This window comes from Squalius cephalus (assembly GCF_949319135.1).
Source record: "Squalius cephalus genome assembly, chromosome: 21".
Lineage (NCBI taxonomy): Eukaryota > Metazoa > Chordata > Actinopteri > Cypriniformes > Leuciscidae > Squalius > Squalius cephalus.
In genome coordinates this window covers 5,740,182-5,767,787 of record NC_137142.1, presented here as the reverse complement: position 1 = coordinate 5,767,787, position 27,606 = coordinate 5,740,182, and the positions used below count along the sequence as shown (strand labels likewise).

The 27,606-nt window shown below is 38.8% G+C and overlaps 1 protein-coding gene across 3 annotated transcripts in view; it reads left to right on the top strand.

The window, feature by feature from the left end:
- The window catches only part of tjap1 (tight junction associated protein 1 (peripheral)), a 109,570-nt gene that overhangs the window by 30,187 nt on the left and 51,777 nt on the right, over positions 1–27,606 (top strand). For 2 of the 3 annotated variants that reach the window (XM_079855849.1, XM_079855847.1), the window contains exons 2-4: positions 8,211–8,358; positions 20,111–20,175; positions 27,192–27,387. In XM_079855849.1, coding sequence (XP_079711975.1) covers positions 27,232–27,387 — 156 coding nt within the window. In that variant the 5' untranslated portion in view covers positions 8,211–8,358; positions 20,111–20,175; positions 27,192–27,231. Of the gene's footprint in view, positions 1–803; positions 1,152–8,210; positions 8,359–20,110; positions 20,176–27,191; positions 27,388–27,606 lie in introns of those variants that run through there. The other variant, XM_079855848.1, reaches the window with a different exon arrangement.

The window sequence follows — 27,606 nt, the reverse complement described above, 5'->3', positions numbered from 1 at the left end:
GTCCCTGGAATATTTTGTTGTATGAATATCTGAACATGCAATTTATCAAAATAAAGAACTTATTATAACTTATAAGGAACCTTTTTTTGCTGTGTTTTGATCAGGAGAAGTATGGATAAAGTAAACTTAAGTTCTTTCAGTCAAGTAAGCGTGTATCTTGAAATATTACTAACAAAAAATATCTTATATAGAATTAATTCTTATGCTTTATAAAAATCAGTAAAGGTTTCACAACAAAACGACACGTGTCACATGTGTGACATTGGCATTTGACATATGTATGTCAAATATGGCATTTTTACAAAAGCCCTTTAATTTGTTAACAATCTTGTAAACAATCTATATTGTTAAAAGCGCTATATAAATGAAGGTGACTTGACTTAAAGGATAAACTCTCAATCAGATGATAGATGGCATGTATTAGATTGTGTACACAACAGGTTTTCAGCAAAGTTTTGATCATTTAGAGGCCTTGGAGATGTGCACATCAAATACAATACTGCAGACTTTAAAGGGTTAAGAAACCTTTGGAAGGCTACAGGAGAGTCCAGGTCAGAATAGGGGAGTTCAGGTCACCCGAGGCGTGTTGGAAACGTCATGATGACTTAATTCATTCCGGTCAGGTTTGTCAGATTCTGTTGGGAGACAGATGCCCATGTCCACATGCTCAGTCTGCAGATCTGCAAGAGCGACCTCAGGATCAACGTCTGCTACACATTGAGCTGACAGCTCCCAGACCCAACCACTGAAACAACTCAACCCGTCACACGAACGACTCCGCTGTGACTCAGCTCTGTTTGTTTGTGTGCACTTCATTCATCCCTGACCCGGAGCCCATGTGACCAGTGCCGTGTTTGCCAGCGTCCGAGGAGCAGAGGGGCTGATGGGATTACATGCTGATCAACAGAGATTCAGGATTTAGGCCTTTGTGGGGGAAGCTGTCTTTGTGTAGACAATGCTCACATAAGACGGAGAGAAAACAACATAACTGTTGATTCTACATTAGTTCATCAAGCTGACTTTTTCAAATCTGCCTTCGTTCGTTCACTGACTGTCTGATGCGTATTGCACAGAAAACTGGGGAGTGCTTTCCAAAGCTCACCGGATCCAACCTGATTGGCCAGCTTTTTTTTGCAATTTCCTGCCATTAGGTAATTGAAAACTGATATTTCTTACCATATTATTTTAATGTATTGTCATAATCATAAACCAAGTGTCTTTTAGCACAAATTATTTTTTACGGTTGACAGCACTTTGTATTCTTCCAGTTATTTTCCTATAGTGGCTAATGAATCAGAAGTCTCACACTTTCAAAGAAAACAGCTTACTTCCGCGTTGCGAAAGAAGGCGGATACAATGAATGCTTTTGAGGAAGAGCTAAGCTCTGGATTTGTCAAACTTGTCCAAGTTAGTGGCATCAAATCTTCAGAGTTTTGTTTGAGGCACTTAGTACCAGTAGCGCGTTAAACTAGAAACCCACTGATAGTACTGTGTATTAGTGTTGTCAAAAGAAATACTTTTTTTTTTTTTTTACGATACCAGCATTTCCCTCCAGGATTTTGAGCGCTGTTGAACGGATTCTTAAACACCTCTGAATGGACATTGTGTTCACGCGCTCAACATATATGTCTCTGATTGGCCATTGTGTTCAACAGCGCTCAAAATGCTAGAGGGAAATGCTGGTATCGTCAAATTTTAAAAATTTCAGTACCGATGTCGGTAACGTACTTTTGACAACACTACTGTGTATTCTACTTGTTTTTATCTAGGGGTGCACCGAAATTCGGCCGCCGACAATTATCGTTTTTTGTCCGAAAGAGAAAAAAAGTCGAAAATATGTCGTTATCACTGGCGCTGTGCTCAATATTGTGTTCTATGCATGTGCGGAGCTTAATTGCTCATGGCCCGTGTGAACGCTCCACGCATCTACCACTCATGCTCATCGGAAAAGAAAAGTCCACTCAAATAATGCGCCGACATGAAATTTCTATGTAGTAGTATACTTGTTTCTTTGTAGTAGTAGTATACTTTGTTGCTGTAACATGGTGTGCTGGGCAACGCTGGTAAAATGACACTACCCTCTCGTTCACTGATCTGAATAAAAAAAAATATTGATATTTAATATGAATATATTTTGTCCATAAAAGTGTGGTTATTTTTATTGTATTGGCTTTTATTTCTTTAAATATTAAAATTGAATTTCATTAAGAAGTCTAATTTTAATACAATTATACAAAAAAAGCTAATCAAAATTAAGTTAAATAACTTTTAAAAATCATTTTCAGTTTCGGTTTTTGGCCAAGTTCATCCAGAAATTTCGGTTTCGGTTTTGGCTCAGAGTGTTAATTTCAGTGCATTATTTTTGTATCTACCTTTTTCCTGAGAAAACTATGAGTGCTGCCATAATGGACTCTAACTTCCGATTGGATGCTGTCCTGTTCTGGTCTCCATGGGAACCCATTTTTAAAACTCCTACCATTCATTGCGAAAACACTTGAAAGAGCTGTTTTCAACCAAGTAACATCCTTCTTGTCTCTAAACAACCAGCTGGATGTAAACCAATCTGGCTTCAAGAAAGGGCATTCAACTGAGACTGCATTACTGTCGGTGACAGAAGCCCTACGGATCGCAAAAGCTGCTTCCAAATCTTCAGTTCTCATTCTCCTGGATCTGTCTGCTGCCTTCGACACTGAATCATCAGATTCTTCTGTCCACCCTCTCATCACTGGGCATCACAGGAACTTCACTCCACTGGTTTGAGTCCTATCTCACAGGTAGGTCCTTCAGGGTCGCATGGAGAGGCGAGGTATCCAAAGCACATCAACTGACCACAGGGGTTCCTCAGGGTTCAGTTCTTGGTCCCCTCCTCTTCTCCATCTACACCACGTCACTGGGACACATCATACAGGCACACGGTTTCTCCTACCACTGCTATGCTGATGACACACAGCTCTTCCTCTCATTTCAACCAGATGATCCCACAGTAGCTGCACGGGTCTCAAGCTGTGTGGCGGATATCTCGACATGGATGAAGGAACATCACCTGCAGCTCAACCTGGCACAGACTGAGCTTCTCGTCCTCCCTGCCAATCCATCTCTACAACACGACTTCACTATCCAGCTAAATTCATCATCAATCACCCCATCAAGGTCGGTCAGAAATCTTGGAGTAACATTTGATGACCAGCTGACCTTCACAGATCACATTTCAAAGACACAACATCAGGAAGATCAGGCCTTTCCTTACTGAGCATGCAACACAACTTCTCGTCCAGGCCCTGGTCATTTCTAGGCTTGATTACTGCAATACTCTTCTGGCTGGACTTCTATCATGTGCAACCAAACCTCTACAGATGATCCAGAATGCTGCACCTCGTCTTGTCTTCAACGAGCCCAAGAGGGCCCACGTCACTCCTCTGTTCATCTCTCTGCACTGGCTACCACTCGCTGCTCGCATCACGTTCAAGGCATTGACAGTTGCTTACAGATCTATCACAGGCTCAGCTCCCTCCTACTTTCACTCACTCCTATGAGTCTACATCCCTACCAGAAGCCTACGATCGGTCAAAGAGCGACGTCTTGTGGTTCCATCACAGAAAGCCACAAAATCACTTTCCAGAACATTCTCATTCACGGTTCCATGCTGGTGGAATGATCTCCCCACCCTCATCCGGAATGCAGAATCCCTGACAACATTCAAAAGACAACTGAAAACCCATCTCTTCCGTGAGCACTTAACCGCATAAAAAAAAAAAAAAAACCTTCCCTTTCCCTTTAAAACCTCACTTATCGGGCTTATGCTACTCTGAATAATGCCCGAACTTCGTATTTTGAGCACTTCTTGCGTTGTTTTTGCCTCTTCATGATGACTTGCTTAAGTCCTAATTTGTAGTCCTAATTTGTAAGTCGCTTTGGATAAAAGCGTCTGCTAAATGACTAAATGTAAATGTAAATGCTTATCATACACATTCCCGCTAATTTCTCCGCTGTCTGAACAAACGATCATGATGGGCCAGCACTGCTTGTACAATTATTTGATTTATGTTTTATTAATTCAGGTTTTATCTCTGTATCAACTTTTTCCGATAAACTCTCTACTAAAAGACCTACATTACACTGTTAAAGTAAGTGTCACTCAACAAAATTGGGTAGTTTTTGGCCAGAATAAGCTGTAATGTGGACCAGACTTCATGCTGAAAGTCAAAATTCTGGCTACATGAAAATATACTGTATGCAGTAACTTATTCATGCCTCATTCCTGTATCTTTTCTTGTTCTTTTCTGTTATTCTACAGAGAGACTCCACCTTTAGCTTTTAGGTTCCACCTTTTCTTTTGTCATGTTTGGCACGTTGAAATATGCCTCAAATGTGCAGTTGTGATCCAAGGTTGATGTTCAGACCTTTTCCTTTTGTTCTTGCAAGTTAAAAAAAAAGTCTCCCACCTGATTACTTCCCACGAATATGTCACCTTGGCCCATTCGATCATATCATTACAGCAAATTTGATTTGTCAAAGGTACACTTACCACTCCACTTCATTACGGCGAGATTGCGGGTTTCGGCAATTGAGATTGCTGGATTATTACTGAGGTGAAAACTCTTCAGCGCATTAGCTCAGGGCAGTCGACAAAAAAGAAAAATTGAAAGATGAAAGGGTTGAACCCTTGGCATCATAATGCAGGATGATGATCGTATTCTGAATTTGCTCTGTGCCGGGCGTCATGCTTTTTTGCATATTGTGAAGGGTTAGAAACAACCTTGAATCACAACTGATCCATTCAATTTCCGTATGGGCTTTATGATGTAAAATGACGTGGCGGCTGATGATTCAGAGGCGTGACACAATCACAATACGTCCACCTCTCAATGCAGTGTTATTAAATGTTCCCTTTATCTGCCGCCCGAATGTCTTGCTGTCAGTAGCTCTGCGTTCATTGTTCCTGTAATCAAACACATCTCTAGCAAAGCTTTCAAAGCTGGTCTCATCCACAGCTGTCTAGAGGAACATTTACACGTGCTGTTCTCTGCCGTCTCTACGTTTTGAGCTCTTGATTAACAAAATACTCGGGCTGTTGGTGGATTAAAGTTAATTGAATTAACGATTCGGTTAACAATGACATGCCGATTAATTTATCGAATTAATTGCAAGTTCACACATTAATCTACATTTGGCTGATAAAAACATTGAATACGTTACAGAAAGTTGCTTCATAAATCAAATATTGTTTGTTTTAATTCCATTTCACTTAACAAATGCCCATCACAGACTGACAGTCCACAAAACCCATTTACCTGGCAGTTCACATGAAGGTGGTACTTCTAGCTTGAATCGTATCGGGTGGCATGATTAATTGAATAAATTCATCACATTACTTTCTCTAAGTGTTCACACTAAATTAGCACATTAAATTGACAGCCCTAGAAAATACCTTTCCATTGGTTTGTCAGTATGATTCGCTTATAATGCTAGAGATGTTCCCGTCATGTTTCATCCTGCTGTGCAGTGGTCCTCTTAACATAATGGTAAGTTTTACGCCTTAATTTAATTCCAGTGCTTTCATGCTAGTCAAAAGCCAGACACCATTAGCCAAAGTGCAAGCCTGCCCAGCATGGGCGTCTAGTCTTTAAGTGAAGAATGGGAAGAGTTTTGAAAGGCCTTTTGAGCTTGGAGCAGCTTTTACAGCTCTTGAGTTACTTAAGATTTCTTCAGCCAGTACTAAATAATGTGTGACTGGACTAAATCTAGGTCTTTTGTTTATTTCGTACGTTCTTGGTTAAAGCGTTGAACCTCTACGAACATTGGGTATCTTCATTGACATCAATCACGGTGATGGGCCTGGGAAACCGGCTGTTGTCTTTGAGACGGTCTCTTGCGACGTCTGTTAAGTGTTTCTCCTTATCTTGTTTTCCAATGGAACTATACAGGAATACAGAACAGCGATCTTGCTTTGCTAAAACAGCCATGTAATTGATTTTCTTGGGGTTTTATTGCTCTTGCAGTTTTCTGTTCGATGTGATCAGCCGGCTTCTCTTCACTAAGCAGAGTAAGTGGATTAGATTACATTCAGTTTGTTAATGTAATTTTATGCATATTTAAAAGTCTGAACCTTTTAAAACTTGTTAAGTCTGAGCCGTGGCCTAACAGTAAAGCATTGGCGCTCATGCAGGAGATAAGAGTTCGATTCTGCTCGTCCCATGAACCGATCATACTTTTGTTTCCGATCTCTACTTAACTGTGAGAAGCTTTAAAGCGGGGGTCTCCAACTCTTCTCCCGGAGAGCTACCATCCTCCAACCCCAATCAAACACACATTAACCAGATAATCAATGTGTTCACGGTTACTTCAGTAAAAAAATCAGTTTTATAAAATCATAAAATGTCATAAAAAGTGTCCCTATTATGATACTTTTATTTTGGAGGTCTCCTACAATAGGTTTACATGCATCTAAGGTTAAAAACACTTTTTATAATATGAATTGCAGCATCGCCTCTTTTCTCAGTGTCTAAACGGTAAAGGACTCTAAAGTCTCTCTAATCCTCACTTTTCCAAGAGCCGACTCTACTCTGATTGGTCGAATGGCCCAGGCTGTTGTAATTGGTCGCGCGTCGGAAAAGAAACAGCCATTACCTTATTTGAATTTCAGCTCCGGATCTTCCTCAGCACTTGATAAACTGTGATATAAACCGTAACGATGGTATCAGTTTTGCCGTATCAATTCCAGGTCGAATCCTCATTCTTTTGAAGTGCACCAAAGCGAACTTGCTGTCGCAGTGCAGAATACGATGTCTTAACACGAACCAAACTCCAACTCAAGCTACATCTACAGTGTTTGAGAGGCAAAGTAGTTGTTCCTCCTTTATGTGTCTCGTGTTAAGTTCCCTTGACTGTTAAATGTATTCTGTTGGACTGTAATTTTTATGATACTGCTAGAAAACGCTTTTATTCAGAAACATGTTTACATGGGATATTTAAGAATGCATCACCTGAATGCATTTTAGATTTTCTATCTTATGTCAAGTTGAAATGATTTGTATAATAATTAAAATGTTATGGATTGTGATTTTGATCTTGTGTTTGCCATGTAAACTGGAATTACTGACGACTCGTTTCAGGCAATTCAGAGTCGGTTCTTTCTTTCAGGAGACAATAACTTTGACAATAGCAAAAACTTTGCAGACCTTTTACATTCAGTCAGCTATATTACACACTGCATGAAAAGTAATATCTGAAAAAGCATAATAGAAGCACTTTAAATGGCATAACAAACCTCTTAATGATCTTTTAAGAGGTCCTAAATTTGAGGATGGAAAAACAGGAATCACGATGCAGCCTAATATGATTATTAAACATCAAAAGGCGATGATTTCATTAAAGGAAAATGTTGCACATTCAAAGTCAAAATACAGTGCTTTTGCACATTCTAATTATGACATTGTTTACTTAGTTGTTTATATTGTGATATGTGGTAGATGCATATTTATCTCCCTCCTGATCTTTGTGAAGTTTATAAATATTACGTTTTTTCAAACGCACTCCTGAATTTTTCCGCTTAGGAAGAAACCGCGCAGATGCTTACTATGAGGAAAAGATTGAATTAAGGCTTATATTCACACAAATGGGCTTTTTAATTTATTATTGATTAATGTCAAACAGGAAGAACTTTAAGAATAAAATTTAACCAGAAAATAATCTCTTGATGGGGAATTCACCTGTCTCAAACTCTGCAGGATAATCTTTAGGGCAGATCTGCTTACACAAGAACTTGCTGCAAAGAAACACTTTCAGATTGGTCTCGAGTCGCCATCACATACATTTAAGCTCTCACTCTCTGCTTGTTCTTGCGGTCCCCCCCCCCCCCCCCCCCAAGCTTCACTGAGTCCCGTCATGTGCCAGGCAGTTTGCTTGGTGTGCAGTGTCAGGGGAATATCCAGCTTTCCGCAGAGCTGTCCCTCACATCCATTAATCAAGACACTTTCTCCTGATGGAACACACCTCAATTAGCATCTAACTGCTTTATGCCTGCGCTTATAGTGAGCGAATCAGTGAGTGTGAATGCAAAGCAGTCAGGCAGACGTTCGTTTGAGACACGCTCCAGCCGTCCCACAGGCCGTGTCTTCGCTGACACTTAATCCCGGGCCTGGATGATTGGCAGCGAACTGCTCTGCCGCCAATGACGCTCGTGTTTTTCCATCCACCTGCTTTTGTTTCAGGTCATTGATAGCCCTGAGGTTCACATGCTGAACGGGGGAGGAGGAGCGGGAGGAAGAGGAGCGAGACGAGAGCTAGATTGAGTTTCCTTGGCGACCGGTGGACCCACTTGGGGCGATGACTCTGGAGAATGCAACATGCACACTTGAGGTGAGGGGCGATGCCAAGCGGTATTTTGATGCTGTTCTGTAACTTTACGTGTCTGTGTCTCTTGTGATTCTCAATGTAACTACATTTTCTGTATGTGATCTTGCCGAACAGCTGTAATTAATACAAGCAGTTTCCTGGAAATAAATCATTTGTACTTTATCTCTATTATGCTGTGCATTAACTGCTGATAAGTGGTCAGGTTTTTGTTCTTGTTCTTGTTCTGTTCTTATGAGCCGGGATTTATTTCTGTAATCTAGTTTGAAGTGTTCCTCATTGAGATGTTTTAACATTGGAGCTTTTGCATAATGAATTGGCCATTTGCTCTAAGAGTAATAAGTAATGGTGTTTAATACTAATTTGCCTTGAACATCACCCGCTGCTAAATTTTGGGACCTTTGCAAAAAAAATTAAAATATACATAGACTTTCATGTACGCACAAGAAAATGTTCATGTGCGAAAGGGGATTTTTTTTAATGTGCTCACAGGTTACAATTTCTAGTTTGTGTATACTATAACCTAGGGCAAAAATCATAATTGTCGATTATTCCCTTGAAATTGTAATTGCGATTATAAATTACGATTATCACAATTTACATTAATTGAGGTTATACCATTGTTTGAAGCAACTGCATGCCATATTTTTATAAAAAAACAAACTTTTATTACTTTTCTATAACATTTAAGCCTCAAATGTCAACTATACATTGGTTTGGTTTCTTCTTTAAATAAAAAAAAGGTAAACAAATGCATGGTATAATAATTGTGGCTTTTGCACCGGGTAGTTATAGGAACTTGGTTATAGGAACTAGCCACCAGGGTGGTTCCCAGAGAACTGATGGTTCCCGATGGCCGTTTTCCTGGTTGCATTCGCACCGCCAGTAGGAACTCTGAAGTGATGTAAGCAATGCTTTTTGTTGTGACTTTTAGATGTCCAGTGTTGCTAGCTGAGGTTTGGCTTGGTCCCCTCAAAGTTGCGTTGGATTTTCTCCTCCGCATAAAGGTTGAGAGGTCCATCTATCACTGTTTATCATGTTCGTAGAGTTAGTTTGTGGAGTAAATATATAGGCTATAATCTGTGAGTTTACATAGCTTTTTAAAAAATGGCGGGTGCCGGTGTTTTGCGTGTGTTCGACCAATCAGCGTACACTAACGTCACTGGTAGTTCCTATGGTACTAGGTTATCTGAAGTAGTCGTGATAAGCCTCTCACAACATAACATGCTCCAAACACATCTCATAAGCACGCAGAAGAATGAAAGTTTTTTTTTTTTTATCGCGGCTTTGAATCATAATCGTGGCATCCGTAATCGCAATTAGAAATTCAATTAATTGTGCAGCCCTACTATAACCTATTTCCTTTGTGCGTCTCTCTCCAATCTTACTAGAAAACGAGAGCATGGATTACGGGTTCATAAAAAAGATTGGCACAGTAAAAAATGCAAATTTGGCTTTTGTTGGGGCAAAACATGTAATATCAAGGCCTAATGTCCGGTTTACCGCATCCTCCGTGGCAGCCGAGAAACCACACTGCGAAATGTCCTCATGGCTCAATACAGCTTTGTACATTGTCCTTTATGCTAAGTTTAATGGTTCATTAAAAATGGTTGGAACAGTAAAAAAGTCCTTAAACTTAGAATTTTGTTAGGGCAGTATATTTATATTGTCCCATATAAAACTCTAATGGACAATTAAAAAATCCTTACAGATGGAGGAGAAATGCTGACTGACTTCATTCATTTTTAACAGCTCTTCTTGAGCAGACGAACTGCCCTAAGCAAAGGCAAATTTTGAGCAGTTTTTACTGTACCAATCTTTTTTTTAATGGCCCCTTGAACTTGGCAAATAGGACAGTGTACATAGCCGTGTTGTGCCAGAAGACCATTTCGCAGCCCGGTTTCTTGGTCGCCACAGAGGATGCATTAAAGCGGACATAAGGCCTTGATATTAAAAGTACTGCCCTTATGAAAGCCAGTTTTTGACCAAATAAATCTCTATTAATTCATGCACATCCATGCTCTTCTTTTCTTCCTAGTACAATGGCAGAGATGCACAAAAGAAATAGGTTATAAACTCGAAATTGTAATGCGTGAGCAAGCAAAAAAAAATTCTCGTGCGCACGCAAAAGTTTCTCGGAAGTATGTATTTTTTTTCTTTTTGCAAAGGTCCCTCTGTACTATTGAACACAGTTTTTATTTAAAAGGAATACATATTACAAGTTAAAACAATGAAATGTTTACAGTCACTTAAAACATAATTGAGTGTACATTACCTCGCAGAATGATATAAATGAAATTTTGACAGTTAACGCATACAGCCATATTCGCAAGGTCTAAGCGCACTTAACAGATCATTCCTCTTATTCAGCGACACAAGAGAGCACTAATAAACCATCATATTTACAGCAACAGAGGAAAGACGTGATCAATACAAGTAATTGTAAACTATCATTTAGCCAATTTATTTTACATCCCTCCTTATTTAGAGCAAGAGCAAACATTCATCATTTGAGTTCTTTCCTGTTTGGTGCTCTTACATGTGTTTTTCTCTAATGTTGGAAAATGTTTTTTTTGTTGTTGTTGTTGCGTATTTATGCTTTTTAATAACCCTATAAGATAACATTAATGGCTAAACCAAAATGCATAAAGTCTACTTTTTTGGTGTATTCAAGAATAAACTATTAACACTCGAGAGGCCGAATGAAACGTGGGCCAGTAGTTTGAGACCCCTGGTCTAGGAGATATCATAAGTCATCCTAGACTTTTTTTTTTTTTTTTTTTACATTTCAGACTGTTGCCCATAACATTATTGGGTCCAATGCAAGAATCAAATTTGAGTCTCCTCTTACTACTACCAATACTGCAGAAAAACTGTTAATATTACTTTTTGAAAAGATTATTTATATACTTTTATGTAAATTATATATAAAGTTTGACCTTCAATTTTCTTTTTTATTAATATGTATGGTCCCTAGGTGATATATGGTCAGATATTACTCCTGATCTTTGTCCAAAGGCAGATTTGTCTGTATTTTCTAAATATAATTATTCTCCATAAAGAGTAAGAAAGAGTGAAGTGTGAGCTAGTCTGACTCAACAAGTGGTATAGAGACCTGTTATACTGAACAGAGTTATAATATTCACCCCTCTTCAAGGTCCTAAAAAACAAGACTTTTTTGTGTGTGCAAAAACAGAGATATATGAACCTTTGATGTGTTGAATTATTCACTGCAGGCCTGAACAACAGTGAGCCTGGGCCAGTAGAACCGAACGCTGCCCAGCTCAGGTGCTTGTTAATAATGAAGTGCTAAGCTCCAAGCCTCTCTGGGTGTTTTTTTGGTTTTTTTTATGTTTTGTCTCTCACTCAATGCTTTAGCCTCTGAATGGCCGTTACAGTCAGGTAAACTGAGGCCCTGTCCCACACGAACACGGGTATTTTCAAAACCACAGATTTTTCTGTGTCGTTTGGCCGTTCGTTCACACTCAAACGCAGTATCCGGTCACTGAAACCGAACTTTTTTTTGAAAACTCCTTCCAGGGTGAAGATTTTCTCTTTTGTTTACATGAGGTCGAGTCTGTGCAATGCTGGACGTAGCCAAAATATTGCCGCTAATAACTATGCTAACAGGGCTTGTCACATGTATACAGATACATGCACAGTTCTCCCATTATATTGCGGAACAGAGGCGTCAGAATGCAATACTACACAGGGCACCGCTTATAACAACACATTGTTAGCCTACCAGAGCCGGTAATAACCTTTTTTTCCAGGCTTCTGATTGGCTAACATGGCTTTACGGTTAGGGTTATATCGACACCTGTTGGTTTGGCATGCTCTTGACAGCGCTTCATAGAGTGTTTTCATGTGTACGCAGATTTTCTTTTAAACTGTGCTTGTGTGTACATGTGAACTAGGCCTGAATCACCCCTCCGTCTTTCTCGGTGTCAGTGTGTGAACTGTATCAAAGTCACACATGGATCATACATCACATCATCCAACTCGCCAGACAATCAACATATTATAATTCAGTCCCAATCGTGATGGTTGTTAAAATCCCAGTAGATCCGCAGTTTCTGAAATACTCAGACCTGCCCGTCTGGCACCATCCCACATTCAAAGTCACTTAAATCACCTTTCTTCTCCATTCTGATGCTCAGTTTGAACTTCAGCAGATCATACTGATCGTGTCTACATTCCTAAATGCATTGAGTTGCTGTCATGTGATTGGCTGATTAAATATTTGCGTTAAAAAGTAGTTGAACAGGTGTACCTAATAAAGTGGCCGGTGAGTATGTGTATGTACACTCTCACCTAAAGGATTATTAGGAACACCTGTTCAATTTCTCATTAATGCAATTATCTAATCAACCAATCACATGGCAGTTGCTTCAATGCATTTAGGGGTGTGGTCCTGGTCAAGACAATCTCCTGAACTCCAAACTGAATGTCAGAAAGAAAGGTGATTTAAGCAATTTTGAGCGTGGCATGGTTGTTGGTGCCAGACGGGCCGGTCTGAGTATTTCACAATCTGCTCAGTTACTGGTATTTTCACGCACAACCATTTCTAGGGTTTACAAAGAATGGTGTGAAAAGGGAAAAACATCCAGTATGCGGCAGTCCTGTGGGCGAAAATGCCTTGTTGATGCTAGAGGTCAGAGGAGAATGGGCCGACTGATTCAAGCTGATAGAAGAGCAACTTTGACTGAAATAACCCGTTACAACCGAGGTATGCAGCAAAGCATTTGTGAAGCCACAACACGCACAACCTTGAGGCGGATGGGCTACAACAGCAGAAGACCCCACCGGGTACCACTCATCTCCACTACAAATAGGAAAAAGAGGCTACAATTTGCACGAGGTCACCAAAATTGGACAGTTGAAGACTGGAAAAATGTTGCCTGGTCTGATGAGTCTCGATTTCTGTTGAGACATTCAGATGGTAGAGTCAGAATTTGGCGTAAACAGAATGAGAACATGGATCCATCATGCCTTGTTACCACTGTGCAGGCTGGTGGTGGTGGTGTAATGGTGTGGGGGATGTTTTCTTGGCACACTTTAGGCCCCTTAGTGCCAATTGGGCATCGTTTAAATGCCACGGCCTACCTGAGCATTGTTTCTGACCATGTCCATCCCTTTATGACCACCATGTACCCATCCTCTGATGGCTACTTCCAGCAGGATAATGCACCATGTCACAAAGCTCGAATCATTTCAAATTGGTTTCTTGAACATGACAATGAGTTCACTGTACTAAAATGGCCCCCACAGTCACCAGATCTCAACCCAATAGAGCATCTTTGGGATGTGGTGGAACGGGATCTTCGTGCCCTGGATGTGCATCCCACAAATCTCCATCAACTGCAAGATGCTATCCTATCAATATGGGCCAACATTTCTAAAGAATGCTTTCAGCACCTTGTTGAATCAATGCCACGTAGAATTAAGGCAGTTCTGGAGGCGAAAGGGGGTCAAACACAGTATTAGTATGGTGTTCCTAATAATCCTTTAGGTGAGTGTATGTATGTATATTAGAGCTGTAACGGTACATGTATTCGTCCCGTACGGTACAGACATCAGGCAGGCGTGTCGACAGCAGGTTAGTTCACTAGATAAATTAATATATCTATATCTATAAATCTATATCTATATATCTATAAATGTCTGTCTGTCTGTCTGTCTATATATAAATAAATATAAATGTCTTGATTTTTTTAATGTTTAAAAAAAAATTCATGATTTTTTTTTATTTGAGTTATTATTATTATTATTATTATTATTATTATTATTATTATTATATCTAAAAATAAATAGCAACTGAATTTAATAATTTGGCCTCTGTTGTTAATTGTAACCTCTAATATTATTGTAATGTGTAAGTAAGGGCTCCCTATATAGTTTACAGCATTAACTAAGATTTTCTATCCTTTAGAATTATTATTTTTTTTATTATAATTGAATTTTATTTTAATACAGAGACACATTTGTTTTAAAAAAGTGTATCCCCCCTGCTGTACTGAACCGTCATGTTTGTGTACTGTTACACTCCTAAATGTTAACATGTAAATGTTTGTATTTATGTATGTATATATATGTATGTATGTGTATGTTTTTTGTACATAGTACAGATGCTGTTAATAGACATTTTTAAGTAGATTAAAATCAGATCACTGCTGATGACTGTAATATTTGAACTGAATGGTATATTTATAGCACATAATCACAATGGATGCTCAATAACAGCTCTGTTTCAGACAAAAGAGAGCAAAAATAAACCATCATATTTATAGCAACAGAGGAACAACGTGAACAGCACAAGTAATTGTGAACAACCATTTACCCAATTTATGTCCCTCCTTATCTAGAGCAAGAGCAATCATTAATCATTTCCTGTTTTGTGCTCTAACATTTGTATTTTTCTCTAATGACAATTTCCTGTAAGTAAGCTATAACATAACGTTAAAGGCTAAAGCGAAATGCATAAAGTACATTCTGGATTTAAGGATAAACTATTAACATTCAGTGAGCGGTATGTAACAACAAGGCTGTAGTTTGAGACCCCTGTTCTAGTACATTCCTAGATTTTTATGACACATTTAGGACTTTAGTCCATAACATGATAGAGCCCATGGGGTCAGGTGAGAAAAATGATTCATTGTGCTGTGAATCACATCGTTGGAAACAACTGAACGTGTGTGCATGGCCACAGAAAACACTCCTGATTGACACCGTCTACTGAACTGAAGTAGGATTGCCGTCTCTGATACTTGGTTTTATAATGTTTTTTTTTTTTTTATCTTTCATGTTGGCAGATCAGAGCAGACATATTTATGTGGCTTCTAATGTTCACACAGAATTTAACAACAAGCTATTTTAAACGCTGAAGCATTGATATGCATCCAGCATCAGCTTTGGAATAGGATTCTGCTCTTTGACTTGATGTGTGAGATGCTGAAATATTCCCTACTAGTCGATACAGTTGCCTCAAGTGTTATTTGACATTTGTTAGAGAGATTTAATGAGGCTATCTTTTAAAAGAACAGGTAGAGGAGATTATCATTGAATATTCTGCTAGTCTAGACCTGATTGATTCATCATCTCTGCTAGTCACGCAACAGGAGGCGCCAGGCCAAGAAGAACTGCCCAAAGACCAACATCCCTAGTCCCCAATCCATGCTCCAAGAAAAGCAAATTACACTATGAATGGTAAGACTGCAGACTGAACGGAAATCTTACAGATCTGACACTCACTTTACACCCGTCATCTGGACAGTGGGCTGAAGGTGTCAGATATTGAATCAGCTTTTGCTCGTTAAATATGTAAATGAGTTAAATCCATTCTGCAGATTTCAAAATCAGCATATAGAGAATACGTCTCGGCATATCGTTATAGGACCTCGTAACATTTCTCAGAGACCATTGCTTTTGGGCTACATGGCAAATTGTCATTTTCTCTTCTACTCATCACTCAATTTCTCATTTACTGAGTGTTGCAGCGCTCGATGAGCAAACTGAATCATCTGTTGGCCTGAATAACGATCCCTGAATCATTTGATCTACCGTTCATGTTTTTGCACAGTGATAGTGGATGCTTGACTCCTGTATCGAGGGTTATCCTGCCAGCTACGATTGGCAGGCTTATGTTTCTCCATTTGTTCTTATGTAAAAAAAAATATGCTGTTGTCAAAAGTGGGCATGTTCGTTTACATTGCTGTTCAAAAGTTTGGGTCGGGACTCAAACTTTTGAGTCCCGGTAAGATTTAAAAAAAAAAAAATGTTTTTGAAAGGAGGCTACACAAAGCTGTAATATATTTTAAAATGTATTTTATTCATGTGATCAAAGCTGAATTTTCAGCATCATTACTCCAGTCTTCAGTGTCACATGATCCTTCAGAAATCATTCTAATATGATGATTTGATGCTCAAGAAACATTTCTGAATATTGTTGTTGAAAATGTTTTTGTGGAAACCTTGATACATTATTCAGGATTAGAATATACATTTCAAAAGAACAGAATTTATTTGAAAAATCATCAAATCATCCTTGCTTAATAAAAGTATTCATTTCTTAATTAAAAAAAAATCTTACTGACCTCAAACTTTTGAACAATAGTGTACAATATAACATGTTTTTGTGCTGTTAAAAGCCATTTAATTTCAGTTAGCATCAAGGTTGACATGTTTACCTGTGGATATAATTAAGGGCAGGACAAGATTAGACTGGATTGTGAAGGGCTAAAAACATGTTATGTTATGTGACGTTATCGGTTAATATTTTACTTCCCTACAGCCTAGGTTACGTCAACAGAATTTTTTTTCCAAGACAGGGACAGAGTGTTTTTCATTTTTAATGAACAGTTATGAAAACAAACTCTTTCTTGAGAGTACTTTGAACTTCAGTACACAATAAGACCAGGGTCATTTATTAATAAACATAATAGTGTTCTGAGCCATGATGACACATAAGAGCTGTTTTGTTCAACGGTTGTCCTTGTCTCTTAAGAGAAGATAAAGCGCGAGTGTTTGAGGGAAGTGGAGGTGAATGGGTCTCAGTATCACAGCAGAAGCTGACGGTCATGAATGGCTGACTGCCACAGGCCTCTAGTTTGATATTCTCGGCCATATCTCGTCCACATCAGACGACTCTGAATCCTGGAAAAGAATAAACACCTTTATAACAGTACTTTAATATTGCATGCTTTCAGGTCAGGGAGAGCAAATGTTTTCCAGCTGACAGGGTAATTTACAGTCTCCTTGATGAATGTAATTACATTGGGAATGTTTTGGCATTGCAGCAGTGTTTCATGGGTAGGGCAAGGCACCGTGCCAAGGTCATGAGTTCACTATTCACATACTGATAATATACGCAGTGAAAGTGTCAAATGCAAAACATTTAAATGCTATAAAGTCATACATAGCATGTTTTAGGCACATATTTTTTAAACCCTGAGATTGTGAAGATTCGAGACAGGATATGCTGTCTTCTACAGTAATAGTCTTTCGCTCTTTTTTTTTAATAATAAACTCACGATGAATTTGGAAGAACAAAACTGCAGAAGTAATAAATGCACAAGCAAAACATGTTTAGCTGAATTAGCCAGTAGGGGTAAACGGACCAAACCTTCATTATAATATTGGAAGCGGAAATATCATAATAAATTAAATGAATAAATAAATACAGGGGGATTTTTAATTTTTTATAATTAACACTAATTATAATTTAATTATAATTAACACTGTGCCTTCAACATTTATAATATTGCTTTTTGTATGGTCAGACTCTTGAATGTGTCATTATATTATTAACATTTTACCTAAATCAAGCTTAAATGGAGTTACGAGGTGTTTGACCAGCGAATTACTTAAGTCCCCCTGTGGTGAAAATCAAGCTTTTAATGTTGTTTATATGTCTATGTGGTGTTTTTAATACGCTTTAAGACAAACCATGTGTAAATTCTTAAGTCGACACCATTGCTGAGTATTTTCTCCTTAAAACTGCAGTGAACCAAAGACAGTCTCAAGAACGCGGTTTGAAATCGCTGGTGTATCTGACGTCACAAACTACCTCGTAACCAATCAGATCAACGTGTGATCGTCAACCAGTGGATCTCTGAGCGGGTGTGAGTGAGTGGAGGCGGGGCTCATTCATAGAACCGCGTATTCTAAATGAGGCAAGGGTGTAGACTTACATTCAAGCTATTTTAAGGCATGAAGACTTTTTTTCTCGGAAAATCTTTTAAATATCTCATTTTGATTATCAAAGATGAGTTTTAAGGGATACAATTATTGACTACAGGACTTTCAGTGTTCTGTCCGCGAATCTGAGGCAGTAAGTGCATCTCAGTACGTTTCCATCAATTTACAGATTATAAAGTTTACTGTGGCTATGTGGGCGCTTAGTTTTTTTCTGTCATTTGGTCAATATCTCATGTTACTAAAGACAAAGTGCTGCACATAGGATATTTCAGACAGTATTGACTGTGACTCAACAACCAATGCTAAGATTCTCTTCACCACTCCTCAAATACATAAAACATTAGCCTTTATATAGAGTAAAGAAAGCGCTGTACTTATTCAAACTACCAGTTCTTTATTTACCCTTACATTGCAAACGGTCCAAAATTTGTGCGGCATTTCATTCACGATAGAGGTGGGCGGAGTTATGAGGTTTGACTGACAGTTTGAGGATCCAATGGAGTGACGAGGTTTAGTCACAACAAGCCCTTTTTCATTGGTTAAATATTTACGAAACCCACAGACACATGTAAAGTGTGACCGATAGTAATGATTTATGAACAACAAATAAAAATGGCGAAATATGGACAAGTAAGATTTCTACCCATTTCATGTACTATGAATATTAAAAGAAACTCCAAGTTATACATTGAATTAAGCGTAGAAAGTTGTTAGTTACTGATAATCTGATCATTCAAGATATTCTTCCAAAATTAGTTATTTTAAGAAACTGAATCAGGTCAGTTGTGAGTTTGTGTTTTCTTTCCTCAGTGTTGGGCAAACAGAGAGAGCCCAGTGCCGTTTGAACATTTTATTTTTATACATTCTGTTATGTAAGGAAAAGGGCACATTGCCTAAATTCCATGTTGTACTTCCTTTTGTTGTAATATTTGATAATAATAAAAAAACTACTATGGTGCAGTGTCCTTTATCTAAACTTATCTTATTGCTTATTACCCTGAGAATGTGCCAGTTATCATTCTATCTACCTTCCATAATATATAACCAAATTGTCCCTTTTTCAGTGACCTGACACTCCATACAGTAATTTGCTGTAATGACTCTCATGTCATTCCTCCTTGCACACAGTGTGTGTGGCATGCAGGAGTTCATTATTCTGCTGTGTAAGTGCGAGGGAGGAGGCCTGTGGAAACGCGGCTAATGAGCAGTCTCCGTGTTAATTAGGCAAAGAAGAACAATTGTGACTGAATGAGGTGATTTCTGAGTGAACGCACCGACTGATATTATTAATATTAATATAACTTGTCTCGTGGCAGACCAAAAAAAAGCAGGAGTTCACTTGGAGTTTACAAAGTTTGTGAATTTATAAACCAGATGCTAATGTGATGTTTTACATTTACCATCCCGATTTCTACTCATGCTGTTTTTCACTATCTTTCAGGAATGTTTCAGGATTATGCATGAAAATGTTTTAAATAGTGTTTCTGTTGCAAAAAAACGGCATTAGAGATTCATTTCTGCCAATCAGTTCAAACTGTCTGTTTCAACAAATCAACGGAAAACTGTGATTTAATCAATTTATTTTGTCACTCAAAAATATTCTTAGCATAAAATCCTTGTTAATTTTTTTTTTTTTTTTCTCTAGATTTCACTTTTTGCAAATAAATAAATCTGATTGGCTGGAAGGGCTGTAACAAGGGGTTCACCTGATTGAAGATTAAAGAAAACCTTTTGAATTCATTTTAGAGCAGTTACATAAAAAATACTTTGCGTTTTGCATTTTGTATCAATATCTCAACAGTCTATTGTTAGTTATTCAGTGCATTTTTTTTTCTTCTTTTTTTTTCTTCTGTATAATCCCTTGGGGTATAAATAAATTTCACTTGTATTATACTCATGCATGTCAGGATTTTCTGACCAGATGGATTCAATTCTTGATTAGATTCAGTTCTTGTCCTGTTTTGATGCTGATATTTATTTTTAAATTTCTTTCTCTTCATAGATCATGTTGCAAAACTGTGACAAATCGCATTTCAGTAACCCAAGCAAATGTGTGTTTCAGAGACGCTCTGGGCCTGAGAACCTGTGAATGAGGACACCACTGAATGAAACCAACTCCAGTTTCGGGTATGAAAACACACAATCTAAATAATTTGTCGTGTTTGTGCATCCTTGTCTTGCGTTGCTGACAATCTGCCTCCAGAAATAGCTCTAATTGGAAGATGACATGTCTCTACAGAGCTCTCTTTGATACACAGTTGTGTCTCATGATGTTCTCTTACAGTCATCAGTTCAGGCATGATGAAAGAGATTTTCTGAGATTGGCTGTTCCAGGAAGGAAATGTTTTTTCCTCAACAAAATTGATGTTTTTTCCTTTTCCCATGAACTCTCTCTGTCCGTCTTTCACACCTTGCTGTCTGTTACTCTACCTAAAGGCCCCGATATACTCACAGCCAAGTTATTTTTCATTCTTCCCTTAGGGGGAACAAGAAGTTTGAAATATATGACCAGTGATATACTGTTAGCTGAGAGCAGTGTTTAGTTGAATATGTAAATATGTGCTGCACGCTTTCCTCCTAATAACAAAATAAACACAAAAATGACAGCGGTGAGAAAACAGAAGTTAAGAAAGCATCTGATGTAGCGGTATATATATATGTTTGCACAAACTTTGCACAAGTAGTGGCGTTGAGCTGTCGGATATTTTTGCAAAATGACTACTAAACTGTAGTTCATATTTGATTATTGTCCATGGCAAAATACAGGTGCTACTTTCTCACACACACACACACACACACACACACACACACACACACACACACACACACACACACACACTAGCTGGATACTACTACTACTACTACTACTAATAATAATAATATAAATTCATATTATTCTTAAATATTTATTTTAATTAATATTAGTTTATCACATACTTTTTAATTATTAATGTACATTAATAATACATAAATGAATATTGTACTATTGTTGCAGTGTTCATTTTGTTGCTATGGAATTATAATGGGTTGTGAGCACCATTTTGTGTTTCATGTTTTTTTAAACCTGGCAAGATAGACAAAGACCAAATCCCAACACAACTCAAGGCTCACAGGATGACACATTCTGCTTGTCCTCTCTAAAAAGGTGAGTTTATTTAACCAGGCTGTTTTACTAGGTCTGTATCATCTGATATGCAAGTCATCAGGGAACTGAGAATGATCTCTGTCTGAATCAACAGTAAGCTGAAGTGTGTGAGGTGCCAGAAATGGGCGTCACGTTGGCTCAGTGGCCACTTCACAAAACAATGCAGACTGCAGAATGTCCTGTTGTCTGACTATCCAAACTTATGCAATCTAGACTTCTCACGCTCTGTGAAAAATATTAAACACTATTGTTTTTATGCATGACAAATAATGTCAGAATTAACTAAGCTCGTTTCCACCTCAGACTGAAACATTTTAAAAGATAATTGTGACTTTTTATCTCACAATTGTTTACATCTCACAATTGTGTTTTTTTTCTTTCTCAGAATTGCATGATATCAACTTTTGTGCAATTTCAAATTTATATGTCACAATTCTGACATAAGAATTATTATTATTATTTATTCTGACAGAATCACGAAATTTAAACTCACAATTGCGAGTTATAAAGTCAGAATTGCAAGATGTAAACTCGCAATTGTTAGAACAAAAGTCAGAATTGCTAGATATTAACTCGAAATTGCATTATATAAAGTCAGAATTGCAAGAAAAAAAGTCAGCATTGTGAGATAAAAAGGCGCAATTACCTTTTTATTTTTCATTCTGTGGCGGAAACAAGCTTCCATACAAAATGTCTTTGTACAAAATCTTTTCTACTTTTTGGTATCCGGTAAAAATCCGGCAAAATTGCAACAGTTGTCTAAAGTGATTAATTAATACTTATTTTTTATTGAATATGGGTTAAAACTACATACAACAGCAGCTCACACTCTGAAAAACATAGTTACAATATGAATCTCTGAAAGGCACACAACATTTTCAAATTTAGCAATGTGGAGCTGCCTACATATCAAATAATCACTTTATGTACTGTATGTGAGGATTATTCTGCTGTTATTTAATTTGCCAACACTGAATATTGCATGCATATTCAATGCGTAGCAAACGCGGAAAAAAAGTGTGATCTCTCGTCTAACAACTTTACATGAGAATGTTAGCATCTTTAGAAAACAGGTTAATTTTACATTGCTACCAAAATAATAATAAATACATCAATACATAAATGATTGATATTCATTATAGTACCCAGTTCTAGTAGTAATGTTATATACTTCTAATTTTTTTATATATCAAAATGCTCAATTGGAGCACATCTGACTTAGAGACCTGATTTATCTGTGGTGCCGAGGAAGGTTTAATTAAAGCAGCTTAATTAAGTGTACATCTGCCTGTACAATGTCAGATTCCTCTGAAATGAAGCTATGCAGCATCTGTGTGGGCATGTGATGGTGTGAAGGTCAGTATGTGCTGTAATTCCATCCCTTCTGTTCACGTAAAGCTGTAACCCTCCGCCACAGTCATTAGTTCAGGCATGACAAATAGAAGGCTCAGCTGTGAGGCCTTTTAAGGTGTGCGATGTTTAAAACCGTCTGAAAGCAGCTTTAATTAGCTTCTGAAAGAGTAGAAATCACCCTTAGACAGCAACAGACACCTTCTAGTGCACAATCAAATGGTGCGAGAAGTTCCACACACATCTGAGAGCGTGTTGGTTAAAATGAGGCACATCGTCAGGCATAGTTTGGTCACGGTTTTTCCGTTGAACAGCAGTTGTGTACCTGTTAGTATCACAGGTGATGGTTGGAATCTTTGAAAATATGTGTTGGCCTGTTGCCAACAGCCGTCCCATGACATGCAATTTGGTTTTAAATCTCAAGAAGCAATTGAGGACTGTTGTCCTGACTCAGCTTTTTGCCCCTCAGAAATTTCCCTCTAGATCTTTGAGGCTTTGTTTTGTTCAGCCCTTGCGTGACTAGCAACAAAAGCTTCAGGCCTTTTGCCCTAAACGTTTGTAAAATTTAGAGGGTACAAGGAAACCTTTAATCTGGATTTAGCCGTTTTAAAAAGGACAAGTTGCCAGAATCTCCCAAACCGCAGTTGTATTATTCTGTCTTAGATTTAGAGCTTTGCGATATGGCCAAAAACATTATCACAATATATTTTTCCGTATCATATGACATTCCACATATTTCTTAGACGTTGAGAATGAATGTAAACATGTAATCTCCAAAGAGTAGATACCTACTCTACTTTTAATTTCGGGCCCTTTTTTATTTTTTTTTAAAGTTTCCATTTAATTTTTGGGGGATTCTGTGTTTTGATTTAATACAAATTTATATAAACTTTTAGCCTGGGTTTCCCCATACTGCCTTGCTCGCAGCGCGATTTCATTCACGCTGCTAGGCAGTCTGGACACCATGGAACAAATTTTCCCCTGAAAAAGGGAACCAATCACAGAACGGGGAGGGAGCAGCAAGATGATGACGACACCGAAGCAGTTTGTTTATATCAGACTCGACCTTACCTTCTACCCTCATGTTTATCTTGCACAAACGGTAATATTCGCTAAACGCCATCGTGTACAAATAAATCTTTGACCCATCGTCTTTTTCCTCGTCAAATTTCTCTCACTCTACATACGTCATCTGGTATAATTGAAGCGATTGGCTATGAGCTACATACAGGCGCATTTGATAGACATTCATAGCGCCCAATAAACGTCTCTGGGCATTCGTAAACCACGCCTCAAATACGAGAAAATGCGCACGTAGTTCCCAGACCAAGTCTCAATGAGACTTGGTCTGACGTTAGCCAGGCTAATAAACTTTAACAATTATCACCCAGCCCTATTAGATTCCTACAATTCTTTCTCTCTGAATTGTTGATTAGTCTGTGAAAAAGTAGTTTTTAATACCCCGCCTCCACTCACTCACACCAGCTCAGAGATCCACTCGGCCAACTTACTGAGGACACAATGGTATCGCTCTTTACAACGTCAGACACATAATATGATTAGCCTTTTGCTTGACTATGTTATCAAACCGCTAATAATGTGTTGCTAATGTTACACAAACTATCTTCCCGTGTGCCATCTCAGAGTCAGACAGCTGCCTTCTAACAATCATCATCCTTACAAACGCTTTGAACAACTCAGAACGTCAGTGGAGGAAGGTATATAGTTAATCATAACATCGCAATCATCATACACCCGCTATATTGCTAAATCAACCTGATTATTCACATCAACAGAACAGTATACCGGGACAACCTGGCATACTCGAGACTCCCCTGCTAGTTCGCTGTTAATGATATGCTAAAGCTCGCCGGCACATTCACGGGATTGGTTACAAGGTAGTAGAGTTGTCAAAAGTACCGACTTCGGTACCAAGTTGGTACTAAAATTTTAAACACGTGACGATACCAGCATTTCCCTCTAGCGTTTTGAGCGCTGTTGAACGGATTCTTAAACGCCTCTGATTGGCCATTGTGTTCATGCGCTCAACAGCCACTGTGAATGGCTACAATGACATCTTTGACGCTTTTCATCGAGCACTTACACAGATACACACAGGAGAGTTTGAAAGTGGTCAAAACTTGAAAGTGAAAGAGTCGTGATTTTGACTCCTAAAATATTGTCTTGTCGTGGACAAGAAACATGTCAGACTATACGTTGCTTTCCGACCAGTCATCGCGTGCCGTCTCTCACTCACTCACTCACTCACTCACACACACACACACACACAAACACTCGCGCACACACACACACACACACACACACACACACACATACTCACACACTCACTCACTCTTGACGGAACCCGTCAAAAAATTAAACATGCTAGTCTTTTAATCGTGATGTCGTGAAGCATCGCAGACGCTTCTTGCGTCCCGACGCCCGTTGTCGTTTACGAATCCCCACGACACCCTACGTCAAACGCATCGTGCCAAAATCGGGCTAAAATCGTGTAATCTGAACCAGGCATTAGGGATCCGCTGATAGACACCACATATAAACAAAATTAAAAACTTAATTTTCACCACAGGGGGACTTTAAGACCCAACGTTTGACAGACTGAGTGATAAGATACCTGTTCAGATAAGAGGATAAGATCTTGTTGAACTTTGTGTGAAACTTTATCAGTTCAGATTGGATTGCTGATTAAATTCAACCGTCTTTTGAGTCAGCTTTTACAAACACATTTAGTTCTGCTTGCTGTGTTTGTCTGTGTAGGCCTGGTGTGTTTTTGCATTGTGGGTAGAGGATGACGTCAAGAGGGAAAATCAGTCTGCCAATAAGGGGCACATTTTGGCAGTGACCCCCTCACGTGCACGTGTGCGTATATATGTGTTCCCAGCCTTTGCCCCGCAGCACATTAGCAGCATGCGCAGGGAACACCATTGATTTCTCAGTGGCACCTCACTGTGACACACCAGCCAATTCTCCCTTCATTTTTCCCATTTTACCAGTCAGGAACTTTAAAAATAGCCACAGCAATGAAGAAAGCCCTCCTGCAGGGGAAGGTGTGACCCAGGAAGAAGTGGAGAGAATCTGAGTGCTAACTATGGCCTGCTATTATGTGTTATGCACTCGTGTAGCGCTCTGACTACAGGGAGCCAATGCAGGTTGCAGTGATGAAGCAAAAGGAAGTGATCTAAAACTTTACTTTCTTTGAGTGGCTCAAACTTACTCGCCCACAAAGTTGTTTTGTGTATAGTGCCTCAAGCAACCACATGTCAAGATTATATCGCATGGTCAAATATGTGAAAATTGGACCTACAGGGTAAGGATTTTTATTAACCTACTTTCTGCAAGTGCTTAAACAGAAGCTTGTTTTGCAGCAGACGTTTTTGGCAGCTCTGTGCATTAGCAGGATCACACTGGGTTCATCTTACAATCTAATGGTGTTGCTGGATAACTTTAGCACTGTTTGAACGGGATTAGATTTCTAAACAACATTTACAAATATTAACATAGGATGATTTTGAACGTGTACTCAGTTGTACAGGATTGAGATCTCTGTAGTTTTTACTATAGTGGCTGAACTGAGCAATTTGTGATCCGCACCTTTGTTCATTTCATATTCTTTTTATATCAGATACTAGCAGTACTTCAGGCAGGAGCTATTATCAACTATTATTAATAAAAGCTGTTAAATATAAACTGTTGTTTTACACAGAAAGTTGGCAATACATTGTAAATCCACAATGAAGATTTGCCAGACAGTGCAATAAGAAATTTTGCTTTAGTTATGGTATTCTACCAAAGAAAATAAATTATCGAAATGAGACATTTTTAGCAGCCTGGGAACAACCAAAAAAACATTTGGTAATTATTTCAATATCTTGTGTTAAAAAATTGGATAGGATTCCAATTGCAAAGTTTGTCTATGTATTACAAATTTGCCTAACTCCTTTAGGGAATACTAGTATTGTTTGAATTGAATTTGAGTATTTTAAATTGCAACTGATTTTGAATGGCAGTGAATATACCGTGGGTCAGCCCTACATGCCTCTGTAAGTGATTGGATCCCAACCGCACACCCACTTTTCCAATTCTATACATAGCTTCCTGTGATCAATAAGAGTCATGCAGGCATTGGTTTAACAGTTTGTCTATTGGAAACACACTCCAACATATAATCAATCACCCGCTTTAAAACAAGTCCACGTTTTCCCCTCCCACCCTCGTGCCTCTATATTTGTTTCTAAAACACCCTGTATCCAGTATCTCTTTTTGTCTTTCCTCTCCCATTTTCAGCTTTCCTCAATTTACTACACAGATTATGATAAACACCTTATTTCACAGTAGAAGTATAGATGGGATTTGGTGGTTGTTTTGAGGCTTTTTTGCCCCTCAATTTCCCTGTATCAAATCGTGCTGTCTGTTACATCCATAGCTGTTTTTTATTGGTTGTTGTGTTTAACTGCCCAGTGGTGCTGATCAAAGCCTATTGATTCAAACTGCTTTTTTGACGTTGCCGCTTAGAGAGGAAGAGGCAGGGTGGCACATTAGAGAGAGAGAGGATAGGGACAGTCTTTTTTGCACAGGACAGGGTTGAAGGCTACTGCTACTTTGGATTCTCACGCTTCTCTCTCGGCAGGACTAACGGACAGTGTATGGAAACACACTGATCTACCAGAATGACGAGTGCTGCTCCCGCCCGGAAACCGTACCGAAAGGCACCTCCGCAGCACCGCGAGACTCGCCACTCTGTTCCAGTATTTCGAGAGGATGTTAGTGGGAGTGCCTTGCCATCCGCCAACCCTGGTTCGTCATCCCAGCCTGACCCCTGCCAGGTAATTTTCCCCCGAAATCATGCACCTATTTTGCAGCGTACACGATTTACAGGCCCTTACCCACAATGCCAGGAAAGACCCGTATGGTCGCAAGCATCTGACAGCGAGCTGGATGTCTCGAGCCTGTCTAGTTTGGATCTTAGTGTCCTCCCTCCACCACGAATCTTCAGCCACGGTTCTCTCGGCATGAGACTTCCTCCCAAGCATCTCCGACAACAA